General features: G+C 37.6%; 1 protein-coding gene across 3 annotated transcripts in view; it reads right to left on the bottom strand.

Moving 5' to 3' along the window:
• LOC107555351 (telomere-associated protein RIF1-like) overlaps nucleotides 1–14,622 on the bottom strand; it is a 32,636-nt gene that overhangs the window by 10,422 nt on the left and 7,592 nt on the right. For all 3 annotated transcript variants that reach the window (XM_016238107.1, XM_016238108.1, XM_016238109.1), the window contains exons 4-28: nucleotides 13,871–13,967; nucleotides 13,648–13,778; nucleotides 13,439–13,530; nucleotides 13,128–13,317; nucleotides 10,684–10,776; nucleotides 10,439–10,577; nucleotides 9,957–10,108; nucleotides 9,702–9,816; nucleotides 9,174–9,350; nucleotides 7,888–7,998; nucleotides 7,640–7,702; nucleotides 7,433–7,533; nucleotides 5,541–5,627; nucleotides 5,390–5,463; nucleotides 5,068–5,248; nucleotides 4,861–4,968; nucleotides 4,627–4,776; nucleotides 4,423–4,522; nucleotides 4,062–4,341; nucleotides 3,936–3,978; nucleotides 3,252–3,451; nucleotides 3,046–3,139; nucleotides 2,759–2,890; nucleotides 2,523–2,665; nucleotides 2,224–2,313 (exon numbers count right to left, since the gene is read on the bottom strand). In XM_016238107.1, the coding sequence (XP_016093593.1) occupies nucleotides 2,224–2,313; nucleotides 2,523–2,665; nucleotides 2,759–2,890; nucleotides 3,046–3,139; nucleotides 3,252–3,451; nucleotides 3,936–3,978; nucleotides 4,062–4,341; nucleotides 4,423–4,522; nucleotides 4,627–4,776; nucleotides 4,861–4,968; nucleotides 5,068–5,248; nucleotides 5,390–5,463; nucleotides 5,541–5,627; nucleotides 7,433–7,533; nucleotides 7,640–7,702; nucleotides 7,888–7,998; nucleotides 9,174–9,350; nucleotides 9,702–9,816; nucleotides 9,957–10,108; nucleotides 10,439–10,577; nucleotides 10,684–10,776; nucleotides 13,128–13,317; nucleotides 13,439–13,530; nucleotides 13,648–13,778; nucleotides 13,871–13,967 (3,143 nt within the window). The remainder of the gene's footprint in view (nucleotides 1–2,223; nucleotides 2,314–2,522; nucleotides 2,666–2,758; nucleotides 2,891–3,045; nucleotides 3,140–3,251; nucleotides 3,452–3,935; nucleotides 3,979–4,061; nucleotides 4,342–4,422; nucleotides 4,523–4,626; nucleotides 4,777–4,860; nucleotides 4,969–5,067; nucleotides 5,249–5,389; nucleotides 5,464–5,540; nucleotides 5,628–7,432; nucleotides 7,534–7,639; nucleotides 7,703–7,887; nucleotides 7,999–9,173; nucleotides 9,351–9,701; nucleotides 9,817–9,956; nucleotides 10,109–10,438; nucleotides 10,578–10,683; nucleotides 10,777–13,127; nucleotides 13,318–13,438; nucleotides 13,531–13,647; nucleotides 13,779–13,870; nucleotides 13,968–14,622) is intronic.

The following is a 14,622-nucleotide window of genomic DNA, read 5'->3' as shown; positions in this document are numbered from 1 at the left end:
CATATACAAACAAAAATCTATGCAAATTTCAATGCAAAAAATTTACATAAATAAAATGATTAATCATTACAATTCCCCCAATCTGGACCAAGTTACAGATTTTCTCTCACTTAAACAACTTTCAAAATAAAGTGCTCTGTGACTGGAAAGAGGAAGAAATAGTAAACTTAAAATGAGTTGCTGTATGCAACAAAACAGGTGTCATTTCCAACTATATTTATAAACGGTAATTTTTTCCCCCTAACCTTATTAAATGTCATCTTTCACATCAAATTCTTTTTAATTAATTAATTAATTCAGTTAGAATACGAAACTGTAGAGTTGTTAACATTCAAATGAAATTAGTATTAACAATCTACTTCTGAGGATTCAGTTAGAATACGAAACTGTAGAGTTGTTAACATTCAAATGAAATTAGTATTAACAATCTATCTTTCCACTTCTGAGGAAACAGAAGCTGCATCTGAAGTGGCATTAGATGAATTTAAACAGAGTTTGATGAAGCTGAGGTGCAATAAATGCATTTACATTGCAAAATTTCAAATACATAATTTTATAAGATTAAAGGGGTCATATGACGTTGCTAAAAAAGAAAATGTTGTGTATTTGGTGTAATGAAATGTGTTTAAGCGGATTAAGGTTAAAAAAAAATTTCCACATACTGTACACTGTTTCTCCTCTATGCCCCGCCTTTCGTAAACTCGTAGATTTTTACAAAGCTCATCGTTCTGAAAAGCGAGGTGTGCTCTGATTGGCTAGCTATCCAGTGCATTGTGATTGGCCGAATACATCAAGTGTTTGAAGGAAATGATAAGCCCCTTACCATATGATGCCGTGTAACGACCGGAGAGATGAGACAAAACCACTAAACGAGGCATTTGTTGCATCCAGTGGGGACATAAGTACTGATTATAATGAGTTATACGGTCTTCTGCATCGCGCCGCGTAAACAAAATTATGTCTGCATTTGTGATCGGATAAACGACAAACAACAAGCGCTACTCTACACTGCTCAAAACTCGTGTTTGAATCAGTGGCAAATCCTTTAAATATGAAAGTGTACTTACAGACTGTGAGTCAGCATTATTTGTCAGAACACCGGCATTGTAGGCTACTCTCCCAGGAAACAGTTTTTGTCCTCCGTAAAATGCATTGTTCACATCTGAATATTTGGGTTGGAACTGTTCTGGAACAGTGTTGTAAATACAACTTAACCACTGATTTCTAGTTGTGTCCTCTTTTGGAAGCCCAAACAAAGTAGTTTCACTTTCACAACGAAGCACACAGCGTCTCCACGACATGGCGGCAACAAAACTACAGTGAGAATCAAAGTTACTTTGCGTGACCATTTGTGCGGTGTTCTGCAAATCTTCCCACACAGTGACGTAGACATGTGGGGGCGTGTTTAAACGAGGTATTTTAGGAGGGCGTGGACGAGTCTTAACTTTTATAAAGAATATCTCTTTGGGTTTGAGACTTTAATCTTTGCAACTTTAGTGATCTTATCTATTCACGAACAGCTTAGAGAAAGGAAAACTTGAAATCGCATCATATGACCTCGAATCTATGAGAGATTTATTTTATTTGTTTTACTTATTTATTTGATTTGGGACTTGTTTTAAAATTTCAATGTAGTTTTGTTATTTACATTTAAATTGTCATTTAGCAGACACTTTTGTCCAAAGCGACTTACAAATGAGGACAATAGAAGCAATCAAAACCAACAAAAGAGCAGTAATATGCAAGTGCTATATTAGTATATTATTATAGTGTTATATTTCAATTTCACAAAGAAATGTGCAGCATTTTGTCCAAGCAATAATAAAAGGACACATTTAATTTATAATTCGTCTTAAATCTCATTTTGTAAAAAAAATAAAAAAAATAAATCGTGAATCGAAAAATCTAAATCGTGAGTTGAGTGAATCGTTACATCCCTAGTAATACTGGATCATTTTCCTGAATAAATAAATTACAAAGTATATATTTTCATCTCATTTGTTTGATTGGGTTCTCGTTGTCAACCTTCAGGACTTGCATGAAAATCATCAGATTTTCTGGGTTATATTCATGAAGAAATCCTAAGGGGTTCACAAACTTTTAAGCAGCACTGTATATGTATGCATGTATGTATGTATGTATATATATATATATATATATATATATATAAAATATAAAGTACATAATGTAAAACAAAAACAAAGCCATAATTCCAATACATACATGGACTCTTCCTGACTCGGAGTATACTGTGAAAAGGATGTGGTGTCCAGGGAGACATCCAGATTATTATACAGTGCAGGAATGTCAATCCTTATGCAAACAAATATCAAGGCAGAATTTAGAGTCAAGACAGGAAAAACATCAGTCTTGACTATTTCTTATTTTCAAAAAGCTTAAAGAAGCTTAATGATGACATGACCACAGAGACATCACTAGGATTCACATAAAATGAAAGGGAAAAAAGCTGCCTTCACAATTTTAGAGATCTGCTACACCACAAAAACTGTGACCAAACCTACCTTTTAGTCCTTTTGACCTCTTTCTGGTGCTCAGTTAGCACTCTCTCCTTTGTCTCAGGGGGAATAAAAACAAAATCCACTGATGCCGCCTCCTCAATAGCTTCTCGCTTCAAGGGCTTGGGTGATCCAAAATCCAGCTTTACCTAAAGAGGCAACAGGTGAATTGAGGGACCTGGTTGCTAATTAAGAGCCACCATTGATATTTTCATGTTTTGATGCATTCTCACATGACTTACAGACACCGGCTTTGCTGCAGTTGCAGAGCCTCTTCCTTTAAGCTCTTCTGCCCTCGCCAGAAGAGAGTCCCTCTTTCCCACAGAGGTCATTTTTACCCCACTGATCTGTGGGTCCAGCTGAGAACTCTCACCCTGATTAGAGAACAACACGTTTAGAACTCGCTTAGGAACGAAAGAAAAACCAACATGTTTGACGGAGCTAAATTTACTGTTTACAGTTCTATGTTCTTTACATATTACATCACAGTAGGGACAATCATTTGCGCTGAACGAAACACTGAACGTACCGTATACTGTCCACTGCAATCATCTGGTGCATCAACGGCTTCAAAACCAGGTAAAATCAGTGGAGTCTTTTGCTTAGCCTGACTTAAAACAGACCTGGGGGGTTAAAAATTTATTAAGACAAGCATACTTGCTGAAATAAAGATCTGAAAAATGTGCCTATAATACATTTTACACAAAAATTCCCAACAATGGCATGAAAACGTACTTGAGAGGCTCAGGGTAAGTCAAGGTGAGTGCATTTCCAAAGGTGGCATTCCAGAACTGCGTCACCACAGTACGAATTTGCTTGCTCTTGTGCGGAAAAAGCACACAAAGCAAGGGCGACAACATGGCAAGCATCTCATCATCATGCAGAGTTGATTGCATCTGAAGGCAGCCAAGCAGGTCCGTGGCCAGTTTCTCCAACTACGAGACAGATAGCAAATAAATAAATAAATAAATATCCCTAACTCTACATATGTGACCCTGGACCACAAAACCAGTCATAAGGGTATATGATCAAAAATCTTTAAGATATTAAGTAAAGATCATGTTCTATAAAGGTATTTTGTAAATTTACTACCGTAAATATAAAAACTTAACTTTTGATTAGTAATAATATGCATTGCTAAGGACTTAATTTGGACAATTTAAGGCGATTTTCTCAATGTAGATTTTTTTTGCACCCTTAGATTCCAGATTTTCAAATAGTTGTATCTCAGCCCAATATTGTCCTATCCTAACAAATATCATACATCAATGGAAAGCTTATTTATTCAGCATTCAGCTATATAAATCTCAATTTAAAAAAATGGACCCTTATGGCTAGATTTGTGTTCCAGAGTCACAAATAAAGAGACTACACATCAGACCTGTGGTTTCGATTTCAAATTCACATGGTAATTCTTACCTTGGGTCCTAGTGTCGCACTGAGCTTTGATGGTTCATCATGACTTTCATAAAAGAAAAAAAAACAGTGTTAAGACAATGAAAAAAAGAATGCTCAAAGTATGAAGGATAAGAAAATGTCACACACCTCGAGACCTGTTTAAAAAGGCGCGCGAGTGATTTGGTGAGGGTGGATAGCACCTCTTGAATGAACGTGGGTAGAGTGATATTAGTGAAAAGTGTTGACAAGATAGAGACCAGCGTCAAGCCAATCCCACTGAAAACTCCACTGGTGGACTCTACAGATGCTTCCAAGAGGTCCACAGACAGGAAAGCATCTAAAGTCTGCATCAGGAGAGTGTGAAAGGTCGAGAGATTCCCCAGAGCTTTGCTCCTCTTGCGTACCCAACTCAAAGGTGTATGAGGAGCTATGAATATGAACATGAAAAAAAATAGTGACAGTGCCATTACACAACTTTGGCCACTTGAAACTGAAGCAAAAGCCTTACATTTCATCTTCTGCTGGAACTGTGGGGTGTAAGGAGAGAAGTCCATACTCTCAATGATGACCAGCAAGATATTTGCCATTGCATCTAACATCGGCAGATTCTAAAACGACAACAAAAAATATATTACATAGATAAATTAATACTCCAATTAGGTGCACAACTGAATAAATCTTCCACTTTACTACATAGTTGGAAAGTTCATACTTTCAGAGCGACGGTGTCAAGAGAGGCAGAGATCTTGCCACACAGCTCTTCACAGCATATGTTCTCCTCTGCTGTGGCTACCAAAGCTGAACAGCGAGCAAACGCCTTGTAAAGCCTGGACCACGTACCGATCATGGCCTTCTGAGTGGTCTATTAAAAAAAGTCAATGTCATATGAAGCATTTGCATAATACTGCCCGAAAGCATCTGCAATGTAGCCAAAATGATCTCTTACTTGGGGTAGGGGCGAACCAGACAGCAGGTGAATAACTGGGAACATCAAGGCACTGCAAATGGCACTGAAGTTATGCTCCAGAGCATCTCCTTGATTCACTTCATTGGTCTGTGTTGGAACGATGATTTATCGCTTAGTGAAATACGAGGTTTGACTGGCACTGAAATGCACATTCATTCTACAGCACTGATGATCTGAGTTTAATACCCGAGTGATGGTGTCCGTCAGAGGGTTTACCACCGCGCTCCACATCCTCCAGAGCTGTATCTTGCTCTTAACAGCCTCCACACGACCACTAAGCGCTCCTAAAACAGCCTCTCCAAATGCCAGGGGCGATGTAGGTCCACAAAACCCACAGCTCACAAGGGTTTCCAGGCTTGAAAAAAACCTGCCAGATGCAAGAAAATGTTGCCCCAGTTAAGCAAACAAACTCAATGGAAACCGAAATATGAGTAGTATCGCTCTTTTAAAAGGTTTATTGCAAAAAATCTCTGGAACAAAATACTTATTTTGCAGGATTTATGCTTACCTCTCATCTTCAAGAAAGGATGAGAGCTGGTTACTCTTGTAGAACAGCAGTATTAGGAAAAGTGCAGGGGTACCCTGGAAAAGATGTAGAGAATCTCAATTTGTTGAGAAATTTAGCAAGGCTTCACAATAAGGGCTAAAAAGGCACTTACATTTAATACATCCATGTTTGCCACTTGATAAGCTGCGGAACCGAGCACCTTCTGAGGTATTCCCTTAACAGTGGCTTCCAACAAAAGCTGCAGCAAATAATGAAATATTGAAAATGTGTTCAAACAGCAGGGTTGAAATCAACAACCTATAGAACCTTTTAGATTACCGGTAATACACAAAAAAAAAACTAAAAAACAACCCCAGACATTTGAACTTTAAAGCTTTTAAAGTGTCATGGTCACCAAGGCTACATTTATGATTAAAATACAGTAAAACAGTAATAGTAAAACCGTTCTCATTTAAAAATTAGGGATGCACCGAATGTTCGGCAACTGAAATTATTTGGCCGAAACTAGCAAAAAAGAAGCTATTTTGGTGTTCGAATAAGCGAAAAGACTGAATAAATTGTACCGAACAATGATATGACGCGATCAAATAGCAACCAGCGCAGAGTGAGAAGCGCGCACTCTTTATTATGCAGCATACACGCCAGCAGTGTGGAAGCATTTAAACTGTCGGACAAAGACGCAAAAATCATTACAAGCACCAACAGCGAGAGACTGTTTAGGACTGCATCGCATGTCTTCAATAAGAAGAGGAAGGGGTGATTGTTGCTGGTTACTATATGATAATTGAAATCGCGAAATGGCCTTAATTAGTAAATAAACTGCAGAATGTTGTTTTCTAATACACACACACATTGAATGTATTCTGACAGCGCAGCACGAACTTGCAGATCTGCTTGTTAACCAGGGTTCAAAGTACAAAGTGCGAGGAAAATCTGCGCTGATACAGTCGTCCGTTGCTCAGTCACATTTTTATTAATTTTTACAATGCATGTGACAATGCGATACTTAGGACGTATTCGTAATGAGACTCATTTATAAATTTGTCGTCAACAAAAATAAGCATTGAGGTCTTCCTGCGCATTTCCGCCAAAATAAAAGTCGAGAAAGCAAGAACTCTTATCAACATTCATAAATGTTAGTATTGTAATTTTACTGTTGTTCTGTAAAATGTAAGACAATAATAATAATCATTACAACAGCTGTTTTAATACATTATAACATTCACAGTATTCAAATTATGATCTGTAATATTTTCTAATGTTTTAAAAGAAGTCTCTTCTCAGCAAGGCTGCTTTTAATTGTACAATAAAAAAAAAATAAAATGCCTGATTCAAGAAGGGGGTCTTGATGGCCAAAAATTATTATTTTACTAACTTATTAATTTTAAGTTAAATTGTGCTTTGTTGGTATAGTGTCTGCTAGAATGTTAAAAATGTTCAGTGTTAAATATTTTTAAATTGTTTTATACCGTAATTGATTTTTTTTCTTTGAAAAGACAAAACAGTAAAAAACACATTTTGGCTTTTTAATTTATGCAATGGTGAAATTTTTTTTTTGGCAAAATACATGGGGGAAAAACTATTTTTCTTTGAAAAGCAAGACAAAACAGTAAAAAGCACATTTTGGCTTTTTAATTTATGCAATGGTGAAATTTTTTTTTTGGCAAAATACATGGGGGAAAAACTCAAGAGTTCGGTATTCGGCCTTAGGCCCAGTGTTTAATTTTGTTCGGTTTCGGCTTTGGCCAAGAATTTTCATTTCGGTGCATCCCTATTAAAAATGTAATTTATTCCTGTGATGGCAAAGCTGAATTTTCTGCATCCATTACTCCTTTCTGATTCTTCAAAAATCATTCTAATATGCTGACTCTGACATTTTTTTCAGGATTTTTTTCTTTTTGATGAATAGAAAGTTATTTTATCGAGTCCAAACTTTTGAAAGGTAGTATAATTTTAAGCATGCCAGACTGCATCTTCGTTGGCTAACACTTTCAGCACCCAAGTCATTTAGCAGGTCATTTTCACCATGAAGTCCCATCTTACCAGGGCACATTCAGCAGGTAGATCATCTGAGGACTGGATGGACTGCAAAGCCTGTAGAAGCAGCGTGAGAACCTCTGACCCCTGTCTTTCCTTCTTATTACCTGTTGACAGGAAAACTTTCCAGATTACTATGAGCCAGTATCCACAACACAAAGTATCTGTGCAAATTATCTTTTACTTTCTAAGAGAGAGCAAATGCTAACATACCAGCTTCTATTGTTGTGCTGACAGAACAGATCAGGTTGCTCCAAATGAGACTAAGCAGCGCTTCTGTGGAAAATAAACACTCATATCAGGTGATGAATATGGACAGCATCAGCATTTCTTTCATTTCCTAATGGTCTAAATAATAATAATAGACCGTTGCTTCCAAGCAGGCCAATAAGAGAAACCGCTAAGACAATTTAAGTTGGCCTCTTAAATCCAGGCTACATTGTGCAGATTATGTTGAATACCTGGAGCATGTTTTCCCACAGTAATGAAGCCTTCTTTGATGGCTGATATGAGGGTGGAGGCATGTCTACTGAAGGAGGAAGGGCTGGTAAAGAGCGGGTGCGTCAGGGGCTCTGGAAACAAATGGTACACTGACACTGTTAACATATAATTACAATAATAAGGTTCAATATATCAAGCTGTATTAACAGGGTCCATATACATTTTAACCAATACATTTCCATGACTTGAGACAAATATCTATGATCTAGCTTCGCAGTTAAATTAAATGTGAGCAGATAAAATGTTTAACAAATATTATCATTTATTTATCATATAAAAACTTTCTTAGTTTCACTTTTCCATGACTGGGAATTACCAGACTTTTTCAGATTTTTCATAAGTGTACAAACTCTAGGGATGCTCACTACGGTTAATTTTCCTGACCGACAACCGCTGCTTGTTATCTGAACATTAACCATTAACTGACAAATTTAGAATAATAAATTAGTATTAAATAAAAACAGAATAGACAAGCATCTGTAATGACGCATTAAAAATACTAACAAATATTTTATTTTAATGGTGCAAACAGCAGCATGGCAAAAACACAATCACAAAAATCCCATCAATTTGCGGTTTGGTACTTTTCTTCCACTGGTAATACGTTTCTATTCACGGCGTGTTTGCAGCAGCGTTGAGCTCTACACGTTCTACACGTTCGTAAATTCTCTCATTAAAACAAAGTGTAGACATGATGTAAATAAGAGATTAATTGTGCAGTGTAACGCTTCTTTGATTATTTTTAATTAACTTCACAATGATCTACAGTAAGATGAGAGATTATGAGGGGAGCGCCCATTGCGCAATAGGCTATAATCCACTCAGAATTTACATACATTCACTCACGGATTCCCTCTCTGATAACCATTTATCCAATATTGCCACTTGCCATTGTTTTACATATACATCAGTTAACTAAGTGAAGGTGAAGCAGGTCCTTGCTCAGCGAAATATGCCTGTATGCACGCTGTACGCAAGTAAACAAATACTGTACGTATAGCATTATTTTTTCTTACCATGCAGCAAACTTAATATTTGCGGGGAAAAAAGTACCAAACGGTCAATATGAGCATCCCTACTGTATTAACATATGAACATCTATAGATTACTAATCAAATGGCACTCACATTAACTTTGTACAGACTCAAGTTGGACCCACTTTAACTCAGAATCACTGATTTAAAAAATAAATAAATAAATAAAAAACAACATTAAAAGCTCTTGACAATACTATATGTATGATTACCCAGACTGAGCTGAAGATTTTCTCTAGCTGCTGTGACTGTAACCTCTGGACCCACAAGCCAGTGCAGGAGCATCTCTAGACCCAGGAGCTGAATGGAGCGGTAGGACTGAGCCGCCTGCATACTGCTGTTCAGATTCATGCGAGGAGTAGTGCTTGGTGTGCTGCAGGAGGGAATGCCTGGAGAACAGAAAGATGAAGCATTAAGTTTAAAAAAAAAAAAAAATGTAGGGTGGGGATTTGATTCTATCCATCAGCTGTTGACTGGATGGAGGCAGATCTGAGCTTGCAGTTGAGTGTGGAGAGGGAGGATTTAAGCTAAATGATTGAAGTAGTCCAGTAAACATCACTAGAGAGAAGGCTGTCAGTGCGGAAGATTGACTTTGATGGACAAATTGAAAAGTAAGATTTATAAACAAGAACTTAGAAAATATATGGGGTGAATTGCCACTTCATGCTGAATTTAAAGGATGTAATCTCATTGTATCCCCTTTATAAAATGAAAGCACAATGAGAGGAAGTGAGCTGTACCTGATTTAGAGGTGTTAGGGGTGCCACTGCTTGGGTTAGAGGTTCGAGCAGGTGTAGTTGGGCTTGGCAGTGGAGAATCGGAAGGAAGTGTGTTGTGCAGTAGAGGTACACCAACCTTTAAGAGAGAGTGATGGAAAGTAGGGATAGAGATATAACATTGCTCTCAGTAACTAGTAAGACCATGGCCATACAACGGTTACAACTATCTGAAAGCACCAAAAAGCATTATTCATCAATGTAAACAGTGAAATTTACCTGTTCAAAGTTAGCGGACAAATTGGGTCCGAGCTTGACTGCAAGGTACCACCACACCTCCAGCTTAGTGAGCAGAAGAGCTTCAGTCCTGACTTGGATGGAACTAAGAGGCTGCATGAGGAGCTTTAGACGCTTGCTGCTGCACAGGATATCTGCTCAAGAGAAACCATTACAACTTAGAAAACAACAGCTGAGAAAAAGCAAAGAGGTAAAAAAAAAAAAAAGCCTTGAACTATTGCTATATGGGTCCAAAAGGTTCCCACATCTTTTGACCAATGAATTTCCATCTCATCTGAGGTTACTGAATAAGCATTTTTAAACATTCACTCCAAAATGCAATTTTATCCATACCTAGAGAAACATAAAAACAACTTCATTTTAATGACTTTCCACAAAGCAAACTATGTAATTCTCTGATGTTCCTATGTTTTCAGTGACTGTGACCATTACACCTAAATACAAAGGGAAAAAAATAAACTTGCCTGGATTAAGTGCGAAATTATCAATGAGGCTCTTCCAAGCTATGAAGGCAATCTTCTTAATATTAGGAGAAGAGTTGCGGAAACCCAACTCCTCTAAATACAGCAAGGAATTAATGAATGCACCGCCTTTGTGGAGCAACTGAAAGGAGACACATACAATAGAAACCCATACTTGTCCAAAATGACAATCTCAAGATTCAGAACTGAAATAGTGATGAGCATTATTTGGTGACCAAATATCTTACCTTCCCCAGAAGTCTCACAAACAAGGGCCAGAGCTTCAGCATATTCGTCTCATTTTTAGATGCAAACAGCTTCTGCATTTCAGGGATAAGCATCTAAAGGCAGCAAAGCAATAGAAGCATTATGGTTATTTATATTATAATTAATTAGTTACATTTATATAGCACTTTTCAGGGTACTCAAAGCGGTTTTACATGAAAGCGGGGGGAATTTCCTCAACCACCACCAGTGTGCAGCTTCCACCTGGATGATGCGACGCCAGCCATAGTGCGCCAGAACGCCCACCACACACCAGCTTATTGGTGGAGAGGAGACAGATTGATGAAGCCAATCAGTGTATGGGGATGATTAGGAGGCAATGATGGTCAGAGGCCAATGGGCAAATTTGTCCAGGATGCCGGGGTTATACCCCTACTCTTTTTCGAAGGACATCCTGGGATTTTTAATGACCACAGAGAGTCAGGACCTCGGTTTAACGTCTCATCCGAAGGACGGTGCTTTTTACAGTATAGTGTCCCCGTCACTATACTGGGGCGTTAGGACCCACAGACTGCAGGGTGAGCACCCCTGGCTGGCCTCACTAACACCTCTTCCATATATCAGGGTTTCTGCAGATATGAACACGTTAAATTTAAGACTTTAAGACCTTTTTAATACCACCTTATATGAAATTTAAGACCTAAACCTGTAATGGAAATACACATTTTATTACATACATATATGTAATATTTAATGTGTATAAATTAAAAAGAAAACAAAGTATCATTGCTATCCAGTGAAGTTTTCATATCAGCAGACAATATTCTATACAAAATATCCCCGCAAAATAACTGCATCACTGAGATTTTCGGTGGAGTAAATTTATTCTGAAGCAATATTTTCATCAGTGTTCTATCAGCTTTTACATACTTAAATCTGCATATTAACCTTTACAAAGGCCTATTTTTAGATGGTAACCATGGGTTTTGTATTTTGGAGTTTAAAGAACCAAGAGCGTTCACCTGTTTAGCGTACAGTTTTTAAAAAAAAAAAAAAAAAAAAAAAAACTCACATTTGTATATGGTAATTTTTGGAGGAAAAAAAATGCACTCTTCCGTGTGAACTTGATTAACTATATGAAGTGGTATAAATGCACATTTTCTGCCCCCATGTCTTGAATTTGTGATCATTCTGAATGTATTTTAATAGACTGAATCATGCTATAAAAGAGCTCACTGTAAATGCGCACACGCACAAGACTTCACGTAATGTGCACTCTGTAAGTTAGTTTTTTTTTTTGCGTCGTGAGAATATTGAGCAAAATAGCTCACTTGTCATGGTGTTATTTAACTATATCATGTTATGAATAAACTAAACATTTAGAATTTTTACCTCAGTGTGCTTCTTCTGAGTTTATGTATGCTGTTATGCTCATTTGTTCTGAAGTCTCGAGACAAACAGTGAGCCTCAGCGCGATCTTGTATTCTGTATTCTGCTAACTTGGAAGAAAAAAATCTTCGGTCTGTCCAATGATTGTAATATGGTAATTTTTGGAGGAAAAAAAATGCACTCTTCCGTGTGAACTTGATTAACTATATGAAGTGGTATAAATGCACATTTTCTGCCCCCATGTCTTGAATTTGTGATCATTCTGAATGTATTTTAATAGACTGAATCATGCTATAAAAGAGCTCACTGTAAATGCGCACACGCACAAGACTTCACGTAATGTGCACTCTGTAAGTTAGTTTTTTTTTTTGCGTCGTGAGAATATTGAGCAAAATAGCTCACTTGTCATGGTGTTATTTAACTATATCATGTTATGAATAAACTAAACATTTAGAATTTTTACCTCAGTGTGCTTCTTCTGAGTTTATGTATGCTGTTATGCTCATTTGTTCTGAAGTCTCGAGACAAACAGTGAGCCTCAGCGCGATCTTGTATTCTGTATTCTGCTAACTTGGAAGAAAAAAATCTTCGGTCTGTCCAATGATTGTAAAGTTATCAACCTTTTTCTTCAACGCGGAAGTAAGCCTATGGGTGAGACTTCCGGTTCATTAACCGCTATAGGTAAATAACGAGGAGAATAACAACGTGCAGTAAACGGTAAAACTGTTTGCACTACAAACCAGTGTGTTCATAATTTCAGATAATACATTAAAATAATATGATAAGACACACCAACTTTCAATATCAAGCAGCAAAACGAACTGTTTTGTTCAGCTAAAAATAGCTGGACGGAGTGGACGCAGATGAAACCGGAAGCCATACCCATATATTTTCCAAATGGCCGCGCCCATTTTTACGACAAGAAAAAGGTGGATAAAGTTAAGATATTTTAGCAGTAATGAGACCAAAAAAATTTAAGACCCATCAAATCCGAATTTAAGACATTTTAAAAGACTTTTTAAGGACCTGCGGACACCCTGATATATGCACAACAAAATAAACTAACGTATACACTTACAGAAGACATCATTGGCTCTACAATGGTTGCCACCTCCTGCTGTTTCTCCAGAAGAAGAGGCATGCCCAGCTCCAGGGCTGCTGCGGCACGCAAGCGCACTTTATTGGCCGAGTGAACCACCAGAGGAATAACCAGCTTGGCCCAGCACACGGCTCCAGCAGCCATCTGAGACGGGGCCTGCTCCAGCAACCTGACATTCACCAAAAAAAAAATCCTTTTAAATAAACCTTATTTACGGAGCACCTCCATATGAAGAGCACTGCAAGACTGCACTACCAAGAAGGAGAAAAGTATGGGAAATTTCAACAAACCTTATTATGACATTGAGTGATTCATGTTCAATGAGGATCGACTGAACCTCTCTGGTCTGCATGGCCTCTAGACTCTTCAGAATCTCAGGGGTCTGAAATGTAAAAAGCAACATTTTTAACCACACACAAAAAAAAAAAAAAATTTTTGGAGGGGTAAAGGATGCTAAAAATAGGGTTTATTTCAAGCACAACATGCATGGTAAACAAACCTTTTTGGATGCCACCTCTGGCGGGAAATTCTGTTTTGAAATCACCCATAACGCTCGAGTGCACGTAAACTTTTCTTTTGATTTTACCACAACATTACAGAGCGTAGACAGTATATCTTCTGAAATATTTGCTGCAGCAAAAAAAGATAAAAAGATTATGGATGCTACTTCTCATGGAAAGTAATAAGTATATTATACTAAAGAATTCAACTTTTTCCTCTACCTGGTAAGACTGAAACAATGTGTGAGTGGAAGACACAGAATCCCAAAGCTTGCAATGCGGCTTGACACAGCTCTTCGTTCTCACTGGAGATATGAACCTGAAAGAAAAAATTATTCATCTGCAGGGCTGATGACACAGCAGAGACATAGCTTTCTGAAAGAATAACTTCTGCCTATTCATAATAATTACAAAATGTATAAAATAAATAAAATAAATAAATATATACAGTGGGTACGGAAAGTATTCAGACCCCCTTAAATTTTTCACTCTTTGTTATATTGCAGCCATTTGCTAAAATCATTTAAGTTAATTTTTTTTCCTCATTAATGTAAACACAGCACCCCATATTGACAGAAAAACACAGAATTGTTGACATTTTTGCAGATTTATTAAAAAAGAAAAACTGAAATATCACATGGTCCTAAGTATTCAGACCCTTTGCTCAGTATTTAGTAGAAGCACCCTTTTGATCTAATACAGCCATGAGTCTTTTTGGGAAAGATGCAACAAGTTTTTCACACCTGGATTTGGGGATCCTCTGCCATTCCTCCTTGCAGATCCTCTCCAGTTCTGTCAGGTTGGATGTTAAACGTTGGTGGACAGCCATTTTTAGAGACATACCTCTCTCACCAAGGCTCTTCTCCCCCGATAGCTCAGTTTGGCCGGACGGCCAACTCTAGGAAGGGTTCTGGTCGTCCCAAACGTCTTCCATTAAGGATTATGGAGGCCACTGTGCTCTTAGGAACCGTAAG

Source organism: Sinocyclocheilus grahami, unplaced genomic scaffold (genome assembly GCF_001515645.1).
Source record: "Sinocyclocheilus grahami isolate Dianchi unplaced genomic scaffold, SAMN03320097.WGS_v1.1 scaffold532.1, whole genome shotgun sequence".
In the NCBI taxonomy this organism is placed as follows: domain Eukaryota; kingdom Metazoa; phylum Chordata; class Actinopteri; order Cypriniformes; family Cyprinidae; genus Sinocyclocheilus; species Sinocyclocheilus grahami.
Note: the sequence above shows the minus strand (reverse complement) of the source record. Positions and strands in the feature narration are given on the sequence as shown.